Source organism: Vigna radiata, unplaced genomic scaffold, assembly GCF_000741045.1.
Source record: "Vigna radiata var. radiata cultivar VC1973A unplaced genomic scaffold, Vradiata_ver6 scaffold_146, whole genome shotgun sequence".
Classification (NCBI taxonomy): domain Eukaryota; kingdom Viridiplantae; phylum Streptophyta; class Magnoliopsida; order Fabales; family Fabaceae; genus Vigna; species Vigna radiata.
In genome coordinates, this window is record NW_014542469.1 from 519,629 (window position 1) to 542,130 (window position 22,502).

Below are 22,502 nucleotides of genomic sequence, written 5' to 3' on the forward strand. Positions count from 1 at the left end.
TATCACTAACTTCTAAAATCGAACATTGACTTGAGCGTCGGAGTGCTTTTAGCAGGTACTCGACCGGACACGTCAGGAGAACAACGCGAACGGTGAACGCCAGGAGGATCCGGGGGAACAGTAGTGAAGGATTCGGACTGACCCAGACCCACGAAGCAGAAACAATAATCTTTTTAAATACTCAATAATGCAAAAGTTAAAACATATAGTATTATAAAGGACTATTTATCTGATTATTTTTTTCCACTGCTGTCAGGCACGGAACTAGTGAAACGACAAATCAATGGGGTCGTTTCGCTTATCACATTTTACTGGATCCACCAAGCCGTAGACCCCACTCACACTTGCCGCATTTTCACGGCAGACCCCAAAGTCAGAAGCCAAAGTGTTAAAAAAAGAAGCAAAAGAAGGGTTAGAAAACGGGCAAAAGGCACTGGGAGCTCCACCAAGGCACCATGGACAGCCGAAACGTCGTTGTTTGCGACAACGGAACCGGGGTACTTCTATTTTCTATCTCACCTTTGCATTGGATTGGAACGGATCTTGCAAAATACGCTGAATTAGTGCAACATTTGCACTTCCACGATCTGGATGATGTTATATTTCTGAAATCACTTTTGTTCTTAATATATGTCAATGCAGTATGTCAAGTGTGGATTTTCTGGGGAGAATTTCCCCACATCGGTCTTTCCTTGTGTAGTGGGAAGGCCAATGCTCCGTTACGAAGAATCACTTACCGAGCAAGAGGTTAAGGTAATCCAAACTCAATATCTCACTGTCAAACCTTATTATAAGAGGTTGTTGTTGTTGTTGCAAGATTTTATTATCATTATCATTATTTATAACGATGATGGTGATTTGGATGATTGTGATGATCTTATGAAATTAGATTGGTTGTTTGTGTTGTGTTTAGGATATTGTTGTTGGCGAAAGCTGTGCAGAGTTGCGGCATCAGCTTGATGTATCTTATCCTGTGAACAACGGCATAGTGCAAAATTGGGATGATATGTGTCATATATGGGATCATGCCTTTTATAATGAATTGAAGGTGACTCTCGGGGCTTGTTTCTGAATTTTCTTTCAACTATTGTCGCTTTCTCTCGGTAATTCGGTTCATTTTTACAGATTAACCCTCCAGACTGTAAGATTCTACTCACGGATCCGCCTCTCAATCCTTCCAAGAATCGTGAAAAAATGGTTTGCTTACTGACTCCGTTGCTTTTCTTTGAAAAAAATAAAAAATAAAAGAATCTTATATATAATTATTGAATTCTATCAAGGTAAAAGTCTTTTTGTATGCTTATCCAATCATAAATTACTATATGTAGTAAGAGTGTTGACTTTAATACAGTTACTTTAAAAATGGTATTCAATTTAATTTCTAATTAGTTGACAATGTAAAAATCTTTATATAGGCAGAGGATGAAAATTAAATTCTTAGTTATAATATTATTGTTTTATGCTATTTGGCTTGGCAGGTTGAGATGATGTTTGAGAAGTACAATTTTGCTGGAGTGTTTATCCAAATCCAAGCTGTTCTAACATTATATGCTCAAGGTGCTTATAGAGAGGAGTGAAGGTTGATGTTTTGTTTTTCTGTTATCTCAGTCTAATTGTAGTTTACTCCCATGAGTCTTATTGAACATTTCTGAAAATGACCGACTCTCTTTATAACATTTATTTATTTATAAACTTTAGTTGTTCATACTCTGTTATAATTACACACCATATTTAGTGAAATTACATATCATAACTTGTAAGAACATCTTTGTGAAATGAGGAGTGTTTTTCTTTTTTTTTTTCCCATCAATACGTGTTCTCTGGAAAACTTGCTCTTCCTTCTCCAAAATGTGCTCAATTTGTGCTATCTTTCAGCTTGCACTTTAACATTTCTTTACTTGTCTCAGGTTTGTTGACTGGATTAGTTATTGACTCCGGTGATGGTGTCACTCATGTGGTAATTAATTAGCTTCTGTGCCCCTTAATTGTTATGGTGCCCACTATAATGACACCACGTTTTGTCTATTTGTTTGAATCTCACTTTTTTCCTTCTTTGTACAGTGCTTTTTGCTACAGTCATTTTTTACATAATGTCAATTGTATATAAATATTATGATGCCAAACCTTACAAGCTTGTTCCCTTGTTGATTGTTATAACAAATCTTAATTTGAATTGGGCACAGTAATTAAATCAAAATACGACATTGTCATATCTCTCTCTAAGGAATGTTATATTTTGCAAAGTTGGTGTTGATTAAGCTTATTCGATTCTAATTTTGAATGCATGTCATTGTTGCATTTATGTGAATATCATATTTGGCTTCTTTCAATGCAGTGCATGAATTCTATCATTAGTTTGTTTAGCATTGTTCATATTTTTGGATTGGATTGCTAATTTATTTGTTATGTATATAATGTAATTTTATAAATATTACTTCTTGAATGAAAGCTTTAAATTCCATGGTGAATTTGTGAGCTTGTGCTCAAAATAATTTTTAAATAGTGTTAAAACAGAATGGACATCTACACTTGCTTTGGTTGATTAGAATCCTAAATATATGTATATTGTTGTTATTACAATGAATTTGTTGAAAAAATCTAAATTAGAATCAGTATTACGCCAGTGAATGACTTTTTTTGTAACCTCATTTCTTGAAATCCACCACTCATTGAAAGCTTGTACCATTTGTAACATTGCCATAACATTTTACATTAACTAGTATGCTTATGTACTCTGTCAACTTATATTGAATTATACTTTTCAGATGAAAAAACCAATTATTTTGTTGCATGCTTATAGCTTCACTTATCAGACAATGGTTTCCAATCTTCCAAGAGGCACCGATTGTATTAAAATCTTAATAAAAAGTAAGTGCTAAGGGACCCAAAGTAAGTATAATCATATACTGTTTGATCACAGTCTTAGAGCCTCAGACTACCAGAAATCTCTCCAAATTCTCTTTACCCCCTATCCCCTCATGCTCATTAGTGTAAGTTTTTTCCAATTTCCATCAATGACCCCAAATTCATGCTGATAGAACTTGATCAGATTGCAAGGAAATGGAAAGAATTTTATTGGGATACAACTCCCCTGTCCAATGGACAACAGGAACAAGATGATCTTGATCTTCAGAGGAAAGAAAAGAACTACAATCTCTACAAGAGTATTCAGAACTAAAAAGGCCCTGCTCAATCTCCCTCCACTCTTTCAAATCCCAACTACATTGCTCTGTCACAAATTCCCTTCTATTAATTCCTAATCTGTCTGTTTCTCTCTACTGTGACAGAGTAGTGCATTACAATTTTCACATTTGTGTGCTGACAGTTGTCATTATTACTGTTTTCACTGCCGTTTATTTTGTTTCACTTATACCCCTTTAATGGGAGGTATACGACATCCTTCATTTATCATTTTGTCAGATTGCCTTCTACTTTGGAACCCTGTTCTCTGCACTAAATGAATTCTCCACTATTTCATTAATTACAATTCCTCCACCATCCCTTATACTTTCATTGTCGATATTAACCCAAATTCCTCCACTCTGGACCCATCATGTTTCCTTTTTCTTTCATATACATAGGTTAGCAGCTATTAGTACATGTATATCGAGCATATAAACAATACATTTGAAGGGATTCACCACCTTGTAGTGGCCGTTTAAATGAGGCTAAATAATTGGAGAACCTTGTTATCTAAAGGTCCTACAACTGAGAAAGGAGAGCTCGAATCACGACTCACAAAGTGGCTGGCTATGATCCTGTTGTATGTGTCTCAGCCAATGATTTATGCAAGTAACAATGTATCATGTCTCAAAAACATCCGTAATGGTTTTTCAGTTTGGAATTAATTTAAGATTGATGTAGAGAATTTACATCAATTCTTTAAGAAAAAACTATTACTCTGCCATTGGAATTTTCTTGAAGCAATGAATAGGTAAAAAATATTGTGACTTGTGATTCGTTGTTTATTTTTGTTTATTGAGAATGGGGACTCCTCATGTCTATTTTCATTTTCTTATTGAAACACTGTATGGTCACCAATGTACACAAGTGTTTGTTGAACAATCCATGGTTTAAGAGTGTGAAACATGTTCAGTATTTTGCCATTACCGTAATACTGAATTATTATTATTCTTTATATACATTCCAAAACCGTTAATCATTAAAAGTTATTATCCAGGTTCCAGTTGTTGATGGCTATTCTTTCCCTCATCTAACCAAACGAATGAATGTTGCTGGTCGACATATAACCTCCTATCTTGTTGATTTGCTTTCAAGGAGGGGGTATGGACCAATTCCTTTCATTTAAGTTGTAATATCTTATGTATACTTAAGTTCTTATCAGAACACAATTTTCTGTCCACAAGGTATGCATTAAACAGGACTGCTGATTTTGAGACTGTTAGGGAAATCAAAGAGAAGCTGTGCTATATAAGGTTAGCTACAAATCTGAAGCCACATTTTGATTTCCTGTGTCCTGTAATCTTTCCTTAGTAGACCTATTTTCCGTGCAGTTACGACTACAAGAGGGAATACCAGTTGGGGCTTGAGACGACCATCCTTGTTAAAAATTATACTGTAAGTTGAGATCATACATTCTTTTGAAATCTTTTTATGACTACTTCTGTGTGAATAATTTTAGATTCAGTTGGAAATTCCGGTTAAACTGGCTTTCCCAAGGATAGAGGGACTGGAGGATCTTGTTCTGTTGATACTTGAATCTGTTCTTTAATGAATTTGAATACCTGTGCTTTTCAAGACTTTCGGTAATTAAATTCATGCTTTTTGTGCCGGAATGCATGCAAGTACTTTGTACTATTTATTATTATTATTGATGTCATTGCTATTGCCCACGTAATGCATTTGGTCTAAAGGAGGGAAAGTGAGGGTTTCGTTGTTTGATTTGGTCCAAGAAAGGAGTAGGGGAGGGAAACTATGAGTGATGTATTGTTAATCCTATGAGTATCAGTGAAGGGGATGGAAGGTGAAATAAAATCCTAGAACAATTCATTCAGCATAGTAAAAAAAGTTGTGAACAACTTTCTCTCCCCTTCGGTTCCTCCTAATATTTGAGGTGAGAGATTTGGCCTCATTTTTCCTTGCCTTCTAAATTTCTGAGCTAAACTGGGAGAGATAAAAAATCGCTTCACCTCTCGTCCAACTTTCATGTGTGCATAAGGTAATTGTCATTAATATTGTAAGAATGTACGAAAATATCTAATATTATTTTAATGTTATATCAGAATCTTAGTTATTTATAGGATTAGTTTCCCTATACCCTCATTATCTCTTAGAATTGGTTATCATATTTCCTTGTCATGATTATTTATCTAAAATTAGTTTAATTAAGGTTTCATGCTCTAGGTTTTACAATCAAATCACACATTGTAGTACATCACACCATATCAAGTCAGTATCAATCTCATAACAGTTTCTCCATGTTAATTTATCTTCCTTGAATCAGCTTCCGGATGGAAGGGTCATTAAAGTAGGCACTGAAAGGTTCCAGGCTCCTGAGGCTCTTTTCACTCCGGTAGGTGTTTGGTGCCCATTTGACTTATGTTTTCTACTGTTAGAGACGTAGATTTATTTTGTCTCTTTAAGTGACAATTTCAAAGTGAAAATCCCATCATAATCATTATGACAATTCTTCTTTAAGAGAATAACAAAAGTATTTTCACTATTTTTGTAATTTTAGCTGAATTACTTAGCATTTAATTTGCTGGCTTATGATTGCTTGGCCTTTTCCTCATTGAACAGGAACTCATAGATGTAGAAGGTGATGGAATGGCGGACATGGTTTTTCGCTGCATTCAGGAAATGGATATTGACAATCGGATGATGGTACTATACTTTTTTTGAAACCCATTACAGTAAATATCTTCATATTGATTGGTAGAAAATATCTCAACAATCTTCATATTCATTTTAACATATTTTTTATGATTGATTGCTACAAGTAGAGATGATTAGAATGTAATTGTTCTTAATAAAACATTTCTTTTATCCTTACATAGTTTAGGTTGGTATAAGTGCTCCCACTCTTAGGAACTCTACTTTGCCACATAAACAACTGCCACTGCCATTGTCCACCATTTCTCCTTTGAGGCTAGTGGTGGGTTAGAAAGGTTCGCACCATGCGGGGGATCACGTTGGTGGTTGAATCTCAAATGGAGTTGCCATGTGGCTCCACCATCGCCTTTGAGGTTAGTGGTGGGCCAGAAAGGTGCAACCCATGTGACTAGTTTTGTTGAATCCCACTAGTCGTCACAAGTAGGGTTGTCAAAACCTCTTAAGCCCATTCTGGGGTGATGTGATATCTCCTTTGTTTAGATTTTAGTTTTTAAATTCTTTTGTGACATGTGTTCTCTTTGGTATTGTTGGAGATCCCATATTGACTAGAGATATAACTAAATTATAGTTTGAGTAAATGCAAACTTCATCTTACAAGCTTATATTGTGAGATCGATTTATGCTAAAGTCTACTTTTTGAAATGGTATCCCAGTCTATTCTAGCAAAATTTGTTTGGCCTATCGTACCACCCTAATATATACTTTGATCATATCTTTAATCAATGTGAAAATTCAAACACAACCCCGTACAACAAGATTTGAACATCTTGAACATGGGAGTTATATATTTTTGTGTGGTTTGTTAGCAACTCGATAGTAGTGGTATCGTGGGCCAATAAACTTTATTAGGATAAACACTAATATCATGTTAAACTATTGGAAATAGAAACATTGAGTATCATGTGTTTCTGAGACAATGTAGATGCTTTATTTATCATAAGAAAATGGAATCAATACAATAAATAGAGAAAATATGGTTCCCTCTAATAATAAAAATTTGGTATCCTTTTTGTATTGCTACTCCTTCTAGTTTTAGATATTTTGTTAACTTTATTGATGAATATTCTAATTGCAATTGAATTTGGTTGATGGAAAAATCAATCAAAATGTTTTCTATCTTTCACTCATTTTATTATAAAATCAAACCACTAGTTAGTATATCCATACATGCCTTTTAGAGTGACAATTCCTGTGAATACCTATCATACTAATTCTAACAATTTATGGCATCTAATGGTATTCTTTGGCAAACTTTGTGTCTCCATACTCCTGAACAAAATGGAGTAGCTAAATGAAAAAACTACTTGGATCCTTCTCTTTCCCATTCATGTTCCCCTTTATTTTGGTGAAAATTCAATCTTAATCACATGTTATCTCACTAATTAGATGCCATTATCTGTCCTTAATGATTAGGTCATCATTCTGTCAGTTTTCCTTATTCGCATCATACATCCTTCCTCCATGTGGTTTTGGTTTCATCTGTTTTGTACATAACCTTACACCTGGTCAAAATAAACTCTCTCCTGGGTAGTTCAAATGCGTCTTTCTACGTGATTATCATTCTAAAAAGTGGTATTGGTATTTCTGTCCTAAATTTAGTCGGTATTTTATTTCTGGTAGTGTCTCTTTCTTTGAGTTGACCCATATTATACACTTGGTCCTTTCAATCAAGATATATGTAGTTAATTTCCCACCTTTGTCAATCACTCTTCATCACCAAATGACTTTGCCATGCCTTAAGATGCCAACATTGCCTTCGGTATATCAATGTGACCCTCAATCTGTTGACTTTCCAGTACAGGACCCTTCTATGACGTTATCTTATGTTCTTGTTGCTAACTCCCAAGGTGAAGCTTTATCTCACCCAGAATGGTGACAAGTGATGATTGATGAGATCTATGCCCTTCAAAGTAGTGGTACTTGATAGTTGGTTCCTTTTCTAGCTAACAAATCAATTGTTGGGTGTTAGTGGTTATACACTCTTAAAACAAATTTTGGTGGTAAAACTGGCTGCTATAAATCTCACCTAGTTGTCAAAGGATACACAAAAATCTATGGGTAAGATTATAATGGCACTTTCTCTTATGTTGCCAAAATGACATTGATTTAATTTCTCTTCTCAATTACAACTATTCATCATTGGACTCTGTTTCATGTTGATATCGAGAATACGTTTGTACATAGTGATCTTCATAGTCCACATGGAGCAAGTTGTTGCATTTGATGCTCAAGGAGTGTCTCCGATATGGTATGTCATCTTCACAGGTTCTTCTATGTTCTCAAACAATCACCTTGTGCATGGTTTGGGTTTTTTTGGTCTATCACCCAATAGTTTGTGACAATATGAAGTGGCATTGGTCATTCTTTGCTTTATCGTCATTCTTTCCAAGGATGTATCTGTCATGTTGTATATGTGGATGATATTTTTATCACAGGTAGTGATAAGGAGAGTATTGTCCAACTAAAATATGTGTTGCTCAACAATTCCAAACAATAGATTTTTAACATTTGAGGTATTTCCTTGGTATAGGAGTTGAACAGTCCAATGATAGTTTGATCATATCTTACAAAAAATATGTTGTGGTGATTTTATAAGAAACAAAGATGTTGAATGCTACGCCTGTGGATACACCAATGGGTGAGTGTCAAAGTTGTACTTGACCAAGGAGAACCATATTTTGTCCTTGATATATTGCCTTTGCAGTGAGCGTAATAATTCAATTTCTCAACTCTCCCTGTCAAGACTATTGGGATGCAATCATGTGGATATTAAAGTATATTAAGAATGCTTCTGATAAAGGCCTTATTTACGAAGATAAGGGAAATACTCAAATTGTTGGGCACTTTGATGCTGATTGGGTTGGGTCACCAAATGGTAGACTCTCCACTTCAGGATATTGTGTTCTTGTTGGAGGTAATTTAATGTTGAAAAGTACGAAACCAAATGTTGTGTCAGGATCAAGTGAAGTAGAACATAGGGTAATGAGATTAGTAACTTGTGAGGTCACATGGCTAAAACAACTCCTCAAAGACCTTAAATTTAAAGAAAATTCTGAAGTTCACCTTATATGTGACAATCAAGCAACATTACACATTGCCACTATTCCTGCCTTTCTTAAGAGGACTGAATATTTTGAGGTAGATTATCATTTCACAAGAGAAAAGCTTGATTTTGGAGACACTACCACTAGATTTGTCAACTCAAGTGAATAGTTGACAGGCATATTTCCTATTTCTCTAAGAGGACTAAGGATCTATCATATTTGCAGCAAGTTGAGCACATACGACTATATGCTTTAACTTGAGATGGAATATTATAATTATAGATAAAAAGCACAAATCTTTTACATTCAGGAGTATCATTTAGAATCAAGAATATCTAGATTATGTATGTATTATTAGGAACACTCTCATTTATTCTCTTATCTTTATTATTAGATGATACCTTATGTTCTGTATTTATTGTATTAATTCAGTTTTCTCAGTATAAATAAAGCACCATTGTTGTCTAAGATATACACAAATTCAGCTCATTGCCTATATGTTTACTTTAGTTTAGTTACGTTATTTCTTGTCTTCTAACGAACTCCTCCATTGGCATGTTCTCTCGAGTGGTGATAGGATAATGAATGTGTATGTTAGGAGGAAGTTAGTTAAAAAATAGATGGTTGGTTAGGTGGTTGTGGGTAAGAGACTTCGGGGGTGAAAGTCTATATATAGTTGGGGTAGGAATGTCGGAGGGGATGTTTTTGAGCATTCTTAGTAGAGAGTTGACAGGATTGTTTCTATCCTGTGTAGGAAGGGAACATTGTCCCTGGAAGGCTGTATATGTACTTTGGTTGTTTTTCAATACAATGCACGAGTTGCTTTCTGTATTAGGGAGAGGCAGAAGCGTTAATCAGAAGATTTGGAGGGAAAGAAAAAAGTTCTGCCTTTGAGAAGTTAGCAACACTAAGACATATTGGGGAAGTGGAGGAATATGTTCAAGAATTTGAAGTTCTGGTTTCAAAAATTCTAGATTTATATGAAGGACAATTGTTGAGATATTTTTCACAGGGCTGCAGAGGAAAATTCAGAGTCAAATTAGGCTACATGATCCCAAAGATTTGATGAGGGCAATGGAGACAGCGAGAGACATGAATGATTCTCTGAAAGAACCAAGAATGGGAGGAGGAGGTACTAGCAAATCAAATAATTCTTCCTTTCGGTATCAAGGAGGAGTAGGAAATGTGTCCAGAACCGAGACCTTCAAAGGGACTGGAAATTCCCAAGGGTCGTCAAGCATCAACAGTACTGGAAGAAAAGAAGGTGGAGGGGCATCGAGTTTCTCCAAGACAGGATCAAATGTGATAGGAGCTGCAAAAAGCAAAGGAGTTAGAAATCTCCCTTATCCCGAGTACAAAGTAGTTGCCAGACAAAGTAAATATGGGCATTTTATTCCCATTTAACACCCCTACTAAGCCAAATCCATTGTGGAAATCTTTGTGAACGAGATAATTAAGCTCCACGGAATTCCTTCATCAATTGTGAGTGACAGGGATCCTACTTTCGTCAGCCTCTTTTGGAAGGAACTATTCAGGTTGCAGGACACTAAACTGTATGAGTATTGCATATCACCTTGAGTCTGATGGACAAACGAGATTCTAAACCGAACATTGGAAACATATTTGCGGTGTTTTAGCTTAGAGCAGCCCAAGGCAAGGCTTGGCAGAGTTTCATACCATGGACTGAATACTGGTACAATACCAGTTTTCAAGGAGCTGCCAAATGCTCTCCTTTGGAAGTAGTATATGGCAGAACCCCTTCATCCATTGCACAGTTTGTACTAGGAGAAACAACTGCGGAGCCAGTGGTACAACAATTAATGAATTGGGATGAAGCTCTTAAACAACTCAAATACCATCTATCCAGGGCACAAGAACATATGGTAAAATTTGCCAACAGAGAATGTAGACCCTTTCAAATTAAGGTGGGGGGTTGGGTATATCTGACGATCCGGCCACATAGACAGAGTTCCATGCCAATCAGAATTATTAGCATGCTATTATGGACCCTTTAAGGTGCTGCAACAGGTGGGACCAATGGCTTTTGGGTTACAACTACTAGATACAGCTCACATTCACCCAGTTTACCATGTGTCACAGCTGAAGTTAGCTGTAGGAACTCACCATGTTGACAAGGATTTACCCGAAGATTTGCAGGGCAAATGCCTAGTCTGTATTCCCAACAAATTGTTGGATAGAAGGACCGACCAGAAGCAAGAAGATGTGCCGCAGGTGCTCATTGAATGGAAAGAAGGCAGTCCAGAGGCAGCAATATGCGAGGAGGTGGCTACCATGAAGGACCAGTTTCCAGACTTTAACCTTGAGGACAAGGTTGTTTGGGCAGAGGTGTATAATGATAGGATAATGAATGTATATGTTAGGAGAAAGTTTGTTAAAAAATAGATGGTTGGTTTGGTGGTTGTGGGTAAGAGACTTTCGGAGGTGAAAGTCTAATATAGTTGGAGTAGGAATGTCTGAGGGGACGTATTATGAACATTCTTAGTAGAGAGTTGACAGGATTGCTTTTATCTTGTCCCTAGAAGGCTGTACATGTACTTTAGTTGTTTTTCAATACAATAAACGAGTTGTTTTATGTATTTGGGAGAGAGAGACAGACCTTGTTCTGTGTTCAGGACTCGGCAATCAGGTTTGTTTTATCAAGAAACCCAACAAGTGGTCATTTTGTTCAATTCCTCTTCCCTCTTATCGTGCATATGGTCCATCACTTCCATTTAGCCCCCTCATGTTGAGCCAATTCTTTTCTCCTAGTATAAGCGTGTCATGTGCCAGACATACTTTTCTTGTTTTCATCTTTCAACAAACTATTGCTTTTGTTTGATTCTTGGTATTTAGTGAATTCTTTTGCTCGTGTCTCAAAAGTAGACACTTAAAAATCCCGTGTACTCAATGAATTTGGAGTTCCCATGTACTAGACATATTTTTGTTGTTTTCATCTTTCAACTAACTATTGCTTTTGTTTTAGATTCACAGTGTTTATTGTAGACACTTTTGAAAATCCCATGTACTTATTGAATTTTGAGTTTCCATATGATTAGTAGCAAATTACTGATGACTCTAGTTTTCATTCTTGAAAAGTTAAAGAAGACTTTTATTTTCAAATTTTACGTTATATACAACTCACAATCTTTTTTGTTGTGAAGTAGTGTCAAATCAAACTATCCAACAATCATTAGCACTTTATGAAAAGGAGGTTATCTAACCTAACCTTTAGCTATGACTACCTTGTTATAACTTCAATCAGTTACTCACCCAACCTCATGGATTATTTTATGTCGTCTGTCATTTCCTGCCGCACTAATCTCCAGAGCATTTCTTGTCTCTCATTTATTCTTTGGTTTTCAACAATAAGGAACTCTTTGGCTGGAATCAAAATCACTGTATCCTTGCATTGTCTAAAAGTTGAGGTGGAAAGTATGACTCAATTCAAGTCTGGGCGATTATTTTTGTTGAAAAAACTTTTTTCTCTCTCTCTCTCTCTGTCTTCCCCATTACACCTTTCTGTTTTCTCAACCGAGCCAGTCCTCAATCTTTGTACTAATATTTTTATTTGATGTCAGATCTCTATTACATGATCATGTTTGTATGAGTCATGGGTCATGATTAAATTGCGACCTGCCCAACTATCTATCATTAAAATATTCCTTTAAGTCAAGAATTTACGTTTGTGAATAGAACCACTGCAGCTGTAGCAGGTCTTGCTCAGCTTCCATAATGTGTTCTCAGCACTCCTGTTCTTGATATTGCATTTTGAAAATGTCATGCAATTTATTTATGGGGGTAAAGTTTCATCTTCACCATTACACCTTGCCTTCACAACTGAGCATGTCCTCAATCTTTGTGCTAGTATTTTGATTTGACGTCAACACATGATCATATTTGTATTGAGTCATGGGTCATGATTAAATTGCATCGTTATGTACCGCCTGTCCAAATATCTATCATTAAAATATTCCGTTAAGTGAAAAAATTACGTTCATGAATAGAACCACTGCAGCTCTAGTGGGTCTTGCACAGTTTCCATAATCTGTTCACTGCACTCCTTGGCATTTTGAAACTGTCATGAAATTTATTTATGCTGTAATGTTTTGTCTTGCAGCTATATCAACACATAGTTTTAAGTGGAGGGAGCACTATGTATCCTGGATTACCAAGCCGGTAATTTGTCATTTCTTCTTTACCTTGGTTCTATCTGTCCTTAATATTGTGTTGATGATTTTTTTAGTTCATATTATTATTACTTCTAAATAAGTATTTTCATTTTATATTATTATGTGTCTTGTAATGGAACAGTCTCTCTTATCTTTTCCTGCTTTAGCTGTTTGGGCAGGTGCAACAGTCTGCACTCTTGCTGTAAACATTTCATTGAAAACTTTTCTTTCTAAAGCTTCAAGAGTTTAAGTATTGATATACATTCCCATACACTAATCTCAAACCTTCAGTATGTTTTTCTGCTACATCCATGGTAGTGATAATTAGATGTAAGTGACAGGTAATGTGATAGAACCTTGAGAGTTTATGAAAGGAGGAAAGGAATAAAAAACAAGACGTAGACGTTAGGGGGTTAAGGGGGCAGTTAGGTGGTTGGTTGTTTTCTGTTTCTTGTAGGAGATAGCTTTATAAGGGAGGGTGAGTGTCTTGGGACAGACACGTTTTTGTTGTATCTTAGTTGACAGGAATATTACATCCTGTGGGAAGGGAGAAGTGCTCCCTTGGAGGCTTTCGAACATCATTCTTTGTCACAAGAATAATAATACAGATGTTTGTGTGTGTTCAGAGTGCCTTTCGGGGTGAGTTCTGGGTTTCTTGTTCCGAGAAACCTATCATAATGTCATATCTGTGTGGATACATATTTGTGAATGCCTTTTGTCCATTTTTCAAAAATACTTAAAGTGCCTCCTAGCGCATTTTTCTTTGGCTGAAAGTACCTTCTAGAATTCTATATTGTTCTTCTAAGAACTAATAACAGCAGAATCCTTATCTTGTTAGTGTGAAAAATTGTGTAGGCAGTAAGCAATGATTATGAGATTACTTTTCTTGATCTCAGAAAGAAACAATAAATAGATATTTAAAGGAAAAACAAAATCCTAATGAAAGGAAGTAAATCTCGTGTCATAAAGGAAATAGATGTCCAGAAAGAAAGATTCTAAATCAGGAGCAAATATACCAAATAAACTGGTAATCTCAATCCCTTAATTATATGGAGTTTACGAACAAATCTATATTTATTGTACAAGAAATGTGTAATATTTACATCCATATGTCAACACCAGTTCTCAAGTTGAGGAATAAATATGCTTCATTCCCAGCTTGGTTATGAGATTATTGAAGTTTGTGGTATTGAGTCCTTTTGTCAGTACATTATCCACCTAATGCTCAGACGGAACGTGTGACTTGCATACTAGACCTCCCACTTTTTCCTTAATGAAGTGTCTATCTATTTCAATATGTTTTGTGCTGTCATGCTGAATGGGATTATGTACAATGTCTATTGCTGACTTGTAATCACAGTAGAGCTTCATAGGTCCCTCCGAATTAACCTTCAAGCCATCTACTATATTAGCCATAATAACTCATCTAATATGATTGTGATTCAGCCACAATGTCTATTGCAACCACATTCTGTTTTTTTGCTTCTCCATGTCACTAAGTTCCCACCTTGGAAAGTAAATATGTAGTTGTTTTGATCTTCTATCAACAAATCCGTTTTATATTTTTGCGGATATATGAAAGTTCCCTGGTTAGAGGAAGGCTACTTCAATCTTCCTAGCTCTTTTAGTTCAAATTCTTGGTCTATTTGTTTCAATTCTTCCTTCCCTTTTTCATCATTTCCAGTTACCACAATATCATGAAGGTAAACTGGAAGGCCTGTTGTCCCCTCATTCCTTGAATGTTTAGTAAACAAAGTATGATCTTCACGAGTTTGTTTGTAGCTAAATCGCTTCGTAGCTTTTGTGAATATTTCAACCAAGCTCTATGGGATTGTGTCAGTCCATACCTTTAGCAGTGTGCACACCTTATATTTTTTCATCTTCAATCCCATGTTGAATATTCGTGTAATTTCTTCTTCTTCTTCTTCTTCTTCTTCTTCTTCTCCTAATTATGGAATGCAATTAAATCTCCTAATTATGTAATTAAAATTGTACAAGGAAATATTCTTTGCAACATAAATCAAGGAATTCTAACACAGCCTTTGGTACTCAATTTAAAGCATAAAAAAATTATTAAAAGACCCAAAATTACATTAATCCTTCTAGATCATATTATTCCACCTTTGAAGACCTTCATCATGGAATGTCATGAGTACACTTCATCCAAGAGAAACATAACACCGGATCAAATATCATTCTTTTATTTGTTTTCCATTTCAAAACTAGAATCCCTACAAACACTATTGGTTTGATAGTAAATTATATATTGTTGAGAAATCTTACGAAAATTTATTCCTCACATTGTTGAATGGACAAAACAACAATATTTTCACAATCATAACAAATATCTTTTATGATTATCTTTTCCTTTCTTTTTTTTGGCCACTTTTTTTTTTGTTTATTTCTCTTTTTCTCTTTTCTTTATATTTTTTCTTGAATTTCCTTTTTCCTTTAACTTCTTTCTTTTATTTCTTTTTCTCTTAACTCCTTCTCTTTACTGTCATCTTCTCTCAAATCCTGTTTTGTTTCTTTTTTTTTTCACTAATTTTCTTTTCTACTAGCTCTATGTTTTTATTTCTCCTTCTGTCTCTTATCACAATTACATCATGGTTTTTCCCAATACTCATCAAACGTTCTCCTTTTATCTCTATATCTCATGCTCTTTCATTTCTTTCCTTCCTCTCTCCTCAAAATTCTCTTTCAAAGTCTTCTCCATTCGTGAAACAAAATCATGTATAAACAATTTGTGATATGCATTGAGTTGAGGAGCAACTTTAGCATTAGTACTTGCCATAAGTGCAAAATGAAATTGAAAGTAAAAAAAAAACACTCACTGAACGTCGAGCTGAAGCTCTGATACCGGCTAATAAGAACATATAAGGGAGACTGACCAGATATTCAACTTGGAGAAGATATTGACATCATAAAAAAGATGAGAAGGTGAATAATAAGTCACGAGGTTGATCACTCCACAGGTTATTTGATAAAATCAAATTTGAGTTCTTATAATTTAGAACTCCACAAAGTTCTTAAAATTGATATATCTCTAACTTCTTATAAAATGTTCATATTTATAAGCTTTTAGGGCGACAAGCCGTAAATGCGCATTAAGACTCCAGTTAGAAATAAATTTCCACCAGCACTTATTTTGATTTTAATTGACTCCACACTACCCCAATACTTATCATTATAGTTTAGGAAGCTTAAGAACATTATCCTAGACCATCTTAAAGGACATTTGGAATATTTAAATAAAAAGAAATATGAAAATTACATTAATAATGAAGAAAATTGGCTTAAGAAATTATTTAGCTCAACTACTTAAACTTGAGCCCATCAATGGTTCTTCTAGATCATGTGAATTTGGACTTGTCATGTTATATTCAAATTTGGCTCAACTCTTCATCAACATGTAGAAAATAACATTAGATAATATATTTTCATGGACCTATCATGCAATTTAGTCCATTTTCTTTATTCCTCATATTCTTCCAAGTGCAGCCTTTGGTGCTCTTAATTAACAACATAATAAAAATTATAACAAAACCCAAAATTACAGTGGCCTCTCTAGATCATATTCTGCACAACCTAACCTTGACCTGCTGCTTTGACTGAAGAAAGGGAGCTCTAAATTTTTCCAGAAGCTATCCTCAGTAGTAGACAACGTGCTCATGGAGATATAGAGGTCTTGCTCTAGTGGCTAGAGTTTCCAGCTTGTGAGAATAGTTTGGAGTTAAGCATATGAAATTCAACAAGTGTTCCCTCAATTCCACTTTGAGGACAAGGTCTCACGTAAAAGGGGGTATAGTATTGACTAAGACTACGAAATACAGGTATCAAAGAAAGAATAAGAAAAATTATAATGTATAATATTTAATGGGGTTGGCTGTCAGTTTGTTGAGCAAAGACAATAGGGAAAGCTTGTTATTAGTTGGAGGCGGAAAATACAACTGCATAGTTTTGTGTGGGAAATAACTGAAACTAATTCTTTTGAGAGTTGTTAATGTTTGAGGAGTTCTTTAAAACCAATAAAGGCATTCTTGTTTCTTTGGTTATTGTTTCCAGATTCTAATCTGATCCCAGTTCTATCACCCCTTATTGTATTTCAAAGTTAAAGTTGGTGAATTCATATTCTTCCTCCATCTCATTTTTCAGATTGGAAAAAGAAATACTTGATCGTTATCTTGATGTTGTGCTGAAGGGTAACAAAGATGGATTGAAGGTAAGCTTAGGCTTCTTCTTTTCTTTTGTTTCTGCATGTGTATCCAATGTAGCATGTGTATTATTATTAAAGGCACATTTATTTTGTATTTAAACTTGCTTGTTGTTGCTAGTTAATTTAGAAATAATCAATAATTCTTGTTAGCCAATGGAGTTACTTATCGGGGTCAGCTATGTAGTATACTTGATAGGAACTTGGGTATTATGGGGTCCTCTAGTCCCACATTTATGGGTTGCTCGATGGAGTATTTAAATGTTTGGCTCCCCCTTAGCTTTTGAGGGTGGGTTACGGTACTTCTCAATTTGTATAGGAGGTTGTTGTCAATGTCTTGGAAATGGCTACCTGCGAGGTGTAGTATTTTAGTGTCTGGTTCTTTTAATTGCTATAGCTTCTGAGGGTGAGTTCCCCAAGTGCTTGGGTACTTATCAATACGTCAAGAGAGAATTATTTTGTTGTTTGTTGAGTAAATTCTGATGATATCTATAGGGAAGGAAGAGGTCTGTTTCTCTTGAATTAAATATGGCCTTGTGGCCCCAATATTATATTCTAACCTTAAATTGACATTCCCAGCTCATGATTTTGAATCGTGATTGTATCAAGACGTCCTCCTCCCAACCCAATGTGATGTCACTACAAAATTAAAAAAGAATTAAATCTGAAGCTTCCGTGTAGTCCCTCAATTTATGGATCTCTATCACTTTCCTTTTGGGTACCTCCAAAAAGGGCAGTAGCATGCAACCATGTTAGTTAATGAAATACAGGATGCTTTAAAACAGAAAGAGAACAGTATGTGATAATGAAAGTTTATAATCACGAATTCGGCCGACTTATTTTTCCGTGTTGTCACCTTTTCTGTTCTGATGGTGATCAGAAATTACGACTAAGAATAGAGGATCCACCACGTAGGAAGCACATGGTGTACCTTGGAGGTGCTGTACTTGCAGGAATAATGAAGGTTTGAGTTAGCTATTAATGTTTTGGTTATTCTCTATGCATAGGCTTATGTGTCAATGTAGATGTGATGGCTGTTGGCATATTTTAAACTCAGGATGCACCAGAGTTTTGGATTAACAGGGAAGATTATCTAGAAGAAGGAATTGCTTGCCTAAGCAAGTGTGGCCAGGCATGACTTTGAGCTCCGTGATCACTCTGAAAACGGGAAATCATTTTGGGAAGCAAAAGCGCTCCAGAGGCTAAGTGATGAATATTCAAAGTTAAAACTGTCTCCTAAAATAGCTTACATTAATTGCTGTTGGCATTGTATAGCTGTCACTATGGCTACTAGAGGCTAGCTGTGATTGTGTATGCACTTACGTTTTCGTGATAGATACGACAAGGGAATTCTTGTATCTTGTTTTTGTAACAAGAATTGTTGAAACTATGTGGCATTATGTTGAACAAAGAATATACATTGTAAATTTGGTAACTGTTCCTTGTTCGTTTTACTTTGTTGAGAAAGCTTGTCTACGGAAGACTTTACACATCTAAGTCGGCAATAATTAACTTTAGCTCTGGAAAATATTGGAACTTTGCATGACAATAAGGAATACGTTTCATAAGTCTTGAGTTTTTTTTTTTTTTTTTTTTTTTTCCACCAACGTAGTCTACTTATGTTTCAAGAACACGGTTTCGCTTTTAACTTGTGTGTCTTTATTCAATTTATAATTGTCTCTTAAAGTATCAAGTGTAATGTTTTGAAGTCTTAGTATATTAAATTGTTTGGAATTACTTAGATTTAAATTTTAAAAAGTAAAACTAATTTTTAGTTTCTTGGTTTTTAGTTTTAAAATGTTCTGGTTTTCAATTTTTAATTGTTAGTATTACATTTTAAATTGAAATTACATAATTTACATTTTATGTGAGTTTGTTTGGTGGCGTTTATGGTTGATTGATAATGACGGGGCGAGAGTGACAAGCGAGGAAATGGAACAAGATTGTGATAGTCAAAGTTAAATATGATTGGAGTGATAATGTTGATAACAGTTATAAGGAAAATTATTATGGTGATAGAGTAAATGGACAATTAATATTTTAAATATGCTGGTATTATGGATTTAATTTTAGAAAAATGAAATTTTGGTCTACTATGTGGATGTGTAAAAAACAAGGCTTATTGTTTTTTAATATTATTGTCATAGGTTAATGAAAACATGTTTTTGATTAAAAGTAGATTGGTTCTTAAAATTATAACTCGATCACTCTTGTAACAATAACAATGCTGTCTTGAATTAAAAAGGACTTAATTCAACTTTATTCACATTTTAATCAGTTGAAAGTTTTATAATTCGACTCAACTAATTAATTAATAGGTTAACTGATTTAAATGTGTTATTCCTAACAATCGTTTTACCTTATAATCAAAGTGGATTTACCTTATTCACTTATTTATAATAGTATAGTTAAAATATTAACCTATTTCACTATACATTAATCAAAATTAAGAAGATATCATAAATATAATATGCGAAAACCAAAGTGTCAATATATATATATATATATATATATATATATATATATATATATATTCCATCTAATTAAGTAAGTCTTGATTCATGAGTTAGAACTCATTTTAAATAGGTAATCATTTGGAGGTGTAAGGGTGATTGCATGTTTTGTCTTCAAAATGCATCATGTATGGAAGAAAAGTTTTTATTTGTTTTTGTTTGAGAAGTTTATGAATAATAGTTCTTTTAATGTTATAATACAAAAGACATAACTTCTTTAGTGGCATGCGTGACAAACTTATAGATGGAGAGAGAGTAGAAGAGTGTTAGGGTCATTTTTCAAACTTTTGGCTTTGACTAACTAAACTCATTGAAGTGTGCTCAATAAGGCTCTTCTTCTTTGCTTAAGTTGTACATGCATATATGTGTGTGCACAAATGGTGTATAAGTAATATCTAAGACTGTGCATTTAAAGTTTCCTTTTTGGACCCTATCTCTTACAAAATGACGATTTATTTCAATGTTAGTGAAGTAAGACTACAAGATGGAGTTTTTCGAAAGACTAAGGGCTTTATAACAATAGTAGTTGTGAGCAACATGTTTGTTACTATGGGTTTATAGTCGACCGATCAGCGACAATGGTAAGCTGGAAGGAAAGGACTGAGCGGTTGATGTGCAAGAAAGTACATCATGACCGCTCGGTCCCAACAACCGTTGAGTAAGTTAAGGCACAATTAATATCACAAAGACTACTGTTAAGTGGTTAAAGTTTGCATTAATGATCATTAATAGGTAAATTAATTAGTCAGATTCTCTTAACTTTATAAATAGGGGTCTAATTTCGAGGTAAAGGGACTTTTACTGACTATTGAATTTAAAAAGGCCTATAGAGAAAAATTTTTCACTTAAGCATCAGAGTGTATCACCCTCTACACTGTTTGGTCATTTGGAGCCAGGAGAAAGGTGGATGTTCGGCGGAAACAAGAACTCTTCAAACGATGATCCTCGTCCCATTTCAGAAGGAACATTTTGGCGTCCACCATGGGGTCGAGGACTTTTTGTTTGAAGACACCCTAGCAAGACCATAAGGATGACATCACAGTACCTGTTGATACTTATGTAGGAGATGTAGAGGAGGATGGAGGCCATACAGGCGAAGATGGCGACTTTGAGGGCCGAGCGGGGTGCAACACTGAGGGACCGCAATGCAGGATGGACGACCCTGTCGAATCAGTAGTTGGCTTCGCCCACTTAGACTCCCATAGTGGAGTTTCCAGATTCTGATTAGGAAGGAACTAATCAGGGGGAGAACAGTTCCAGGAGCCGCCTCGCCCGCCCGGGTAATGCTGCTTGGGCTAGGGCGCTTCACCCATTTACAATTGCAATTATGGACGAGCGAATGCTAAATAGGATGCTTCCTACTCTTGATAAGTATGTTGGATCAGGGGATCCGGAGGATCATCTGAGGTCGTTTGCGGATGCCATGACAGTCTATTCACCCAGTGAGAGGGTTTGGTGCAGGGTTTTTTCCCTGTCGGTTAAAGGAGAAGCTTTGGCATGGTTTCACTCTCTTCGTCCTAGAACCGTTGATAGTTTTGCAACTTTAAGGCGCTTGTTTGAGCGACAGTTCGCTTCCAAAAAGATGCAAAACCTTACTTATAGGGAACTAACTAAAATCAAACAGGGGAAAGATGAAGGCTTGAAAGACTTCATGGATCGATACAACCAGACCGCAGGACAAGTGAAGGGTGTTGACAAGAAATTCATCATCAACACCCTGTCAATAGCCTTAAGGTCGGGCTTCTTTGCGGACAACCTATTTTCTCGGCAACCTTCAACCTTGGGAGAAATGTAGGAGAGGGCCGCTGAGTTCATTTGAATCAGGGAGATGCAAGTTGTCCAAAAAAGACAGCATGAGGAGAGTGCATCATTCTCAGCAGGCTAGGAACGAAAGGTGCGTAAACGAGCATTTCTGCCAGACGAACAACATAGTCGTGGCTAGAACTGAGATGAGTCTTCCAATTGCCATATTTCGGCTAAAAATTATGATGTATTCGCAATTCTGCTATTAATAATATTAAAGGATTTTCATCAAAATTTTGAGCAAGTTGTTTGAAATGGTTGGACTTAGGGAACGTTTTAAGTGAGCTCCTAGTGTCCACCGTTTGGTGAGGAACGCTTTTGTAGCTCTCACCTTAGAATTTTGACCTAGGGAACGTTCCAACTGAACTTCTATATTCAAAACCACTCGGTTGGTGAGGAACACTTTCGTAGCTCTCACAACCGTTTAGTAAGGAACACTTTCGTAGCTTTCACCTAAGCATTTTAACCTAGCGAACATTCCAAGTGAACTCCTATAGTCAAAACGCTCGGTCGGTGAGGAACACTTTCGTAGCTCTCACCTTAGCATTTTGACTTAGGGAACGTTCCAAGTGAACTTCTAGAGTCAAAACGCTCGATCGGTGAGGAATAGGGATGACAAAAAAATCTGCGGACACGGGTATCCGTGGGTAAAACCCGCGACAGGTAGTTACTACCCGCGAATATTTACTACCCGCGGGTAACGAGTAACGAGTATTTTAATACCCGCTTCTAAACGGGTTGGGTACGGGTAGTATGTTCCAAGTGAACTTTTAGAGTCAAAATGCTCGGTCAATGATGAGTGCTTTCGTAGCTCTCACCTTAGCATTTTGACCCAGGGAACATTCAAAGTGAACTCCTAGAGTCAATACGCTCGATCGATGAGGAACGCTTTCGTAGCACCTTAGCA

General features: G+C 35.7%; 1 protein-coding gene across 1 annotated transcript; it reads left to right on the forward strand.

The window, feature by feature from the left end:
- The first annotated feature begins 340 nt into the window (after nucleotides 1-340).
- On the forward strand, nucleotides 341-18,733 carry LOC106780120 (actin-related protein 2). Its single transcript, XM_014668364.2, has 15 exons — nucleotides 341-497; nucleotides 643-753; nucleotides 914-1,048; nucleotides 1,126-1,197; nucleotides 1,479-1,557; nucleotides 1,908-1,957; nucleotides 4,181-4,284; nucleotides 4,368-4,436; nucleotides 4,515-4,578; nucleotides 5,465-5,533; nucleotides 5,761-5,844; nucleotides 13,015-13,073; nucleotides 17,222-17,288; nucleotides 18,160-18,243; nucleotides 18,337-18,733. Exons 1-15 carry the CDS (start codon nucleotides 456-458, stop codon nucleotides 18,415-18,417), a joined length of 1,170 nt encoding a protein of 389 aa, XP_014523850.1. The 5' UTR covers nucleotides 341-455; the 3' UTR covers nucleotides 18,418-18,733.
- Nucleotides 18,734-22,502: the final 3,769 nt, after the last annotated feature.

What these genes read in the sequence shown, in the direction of transcription:
- LOC106780120 (XM_014668364.2), top strand. Translation starts at nt 456, where the DNA reads ATGGACAGCCGAAACGTCGTTGTTTGCGACAACGGAACCGGG. An exon ending in TTACCGAGCAAGAGGTTAAG is followed by an intron (nt 754 to 913) that starts GTAATCCAAACT and finishes TGTTGTGTTTAG; the next exon opens with GATATTGTTGTTGGCGAAAG. An exon ending in TCTAACATTATATGCTCAAG is followed by an intron (nt 1,558 to 1,907) that starts GTGCTTATAGAG and finishes TACTTGTCTCAG; the next exon opens with GTTTGTTGACTGGATTAGTT.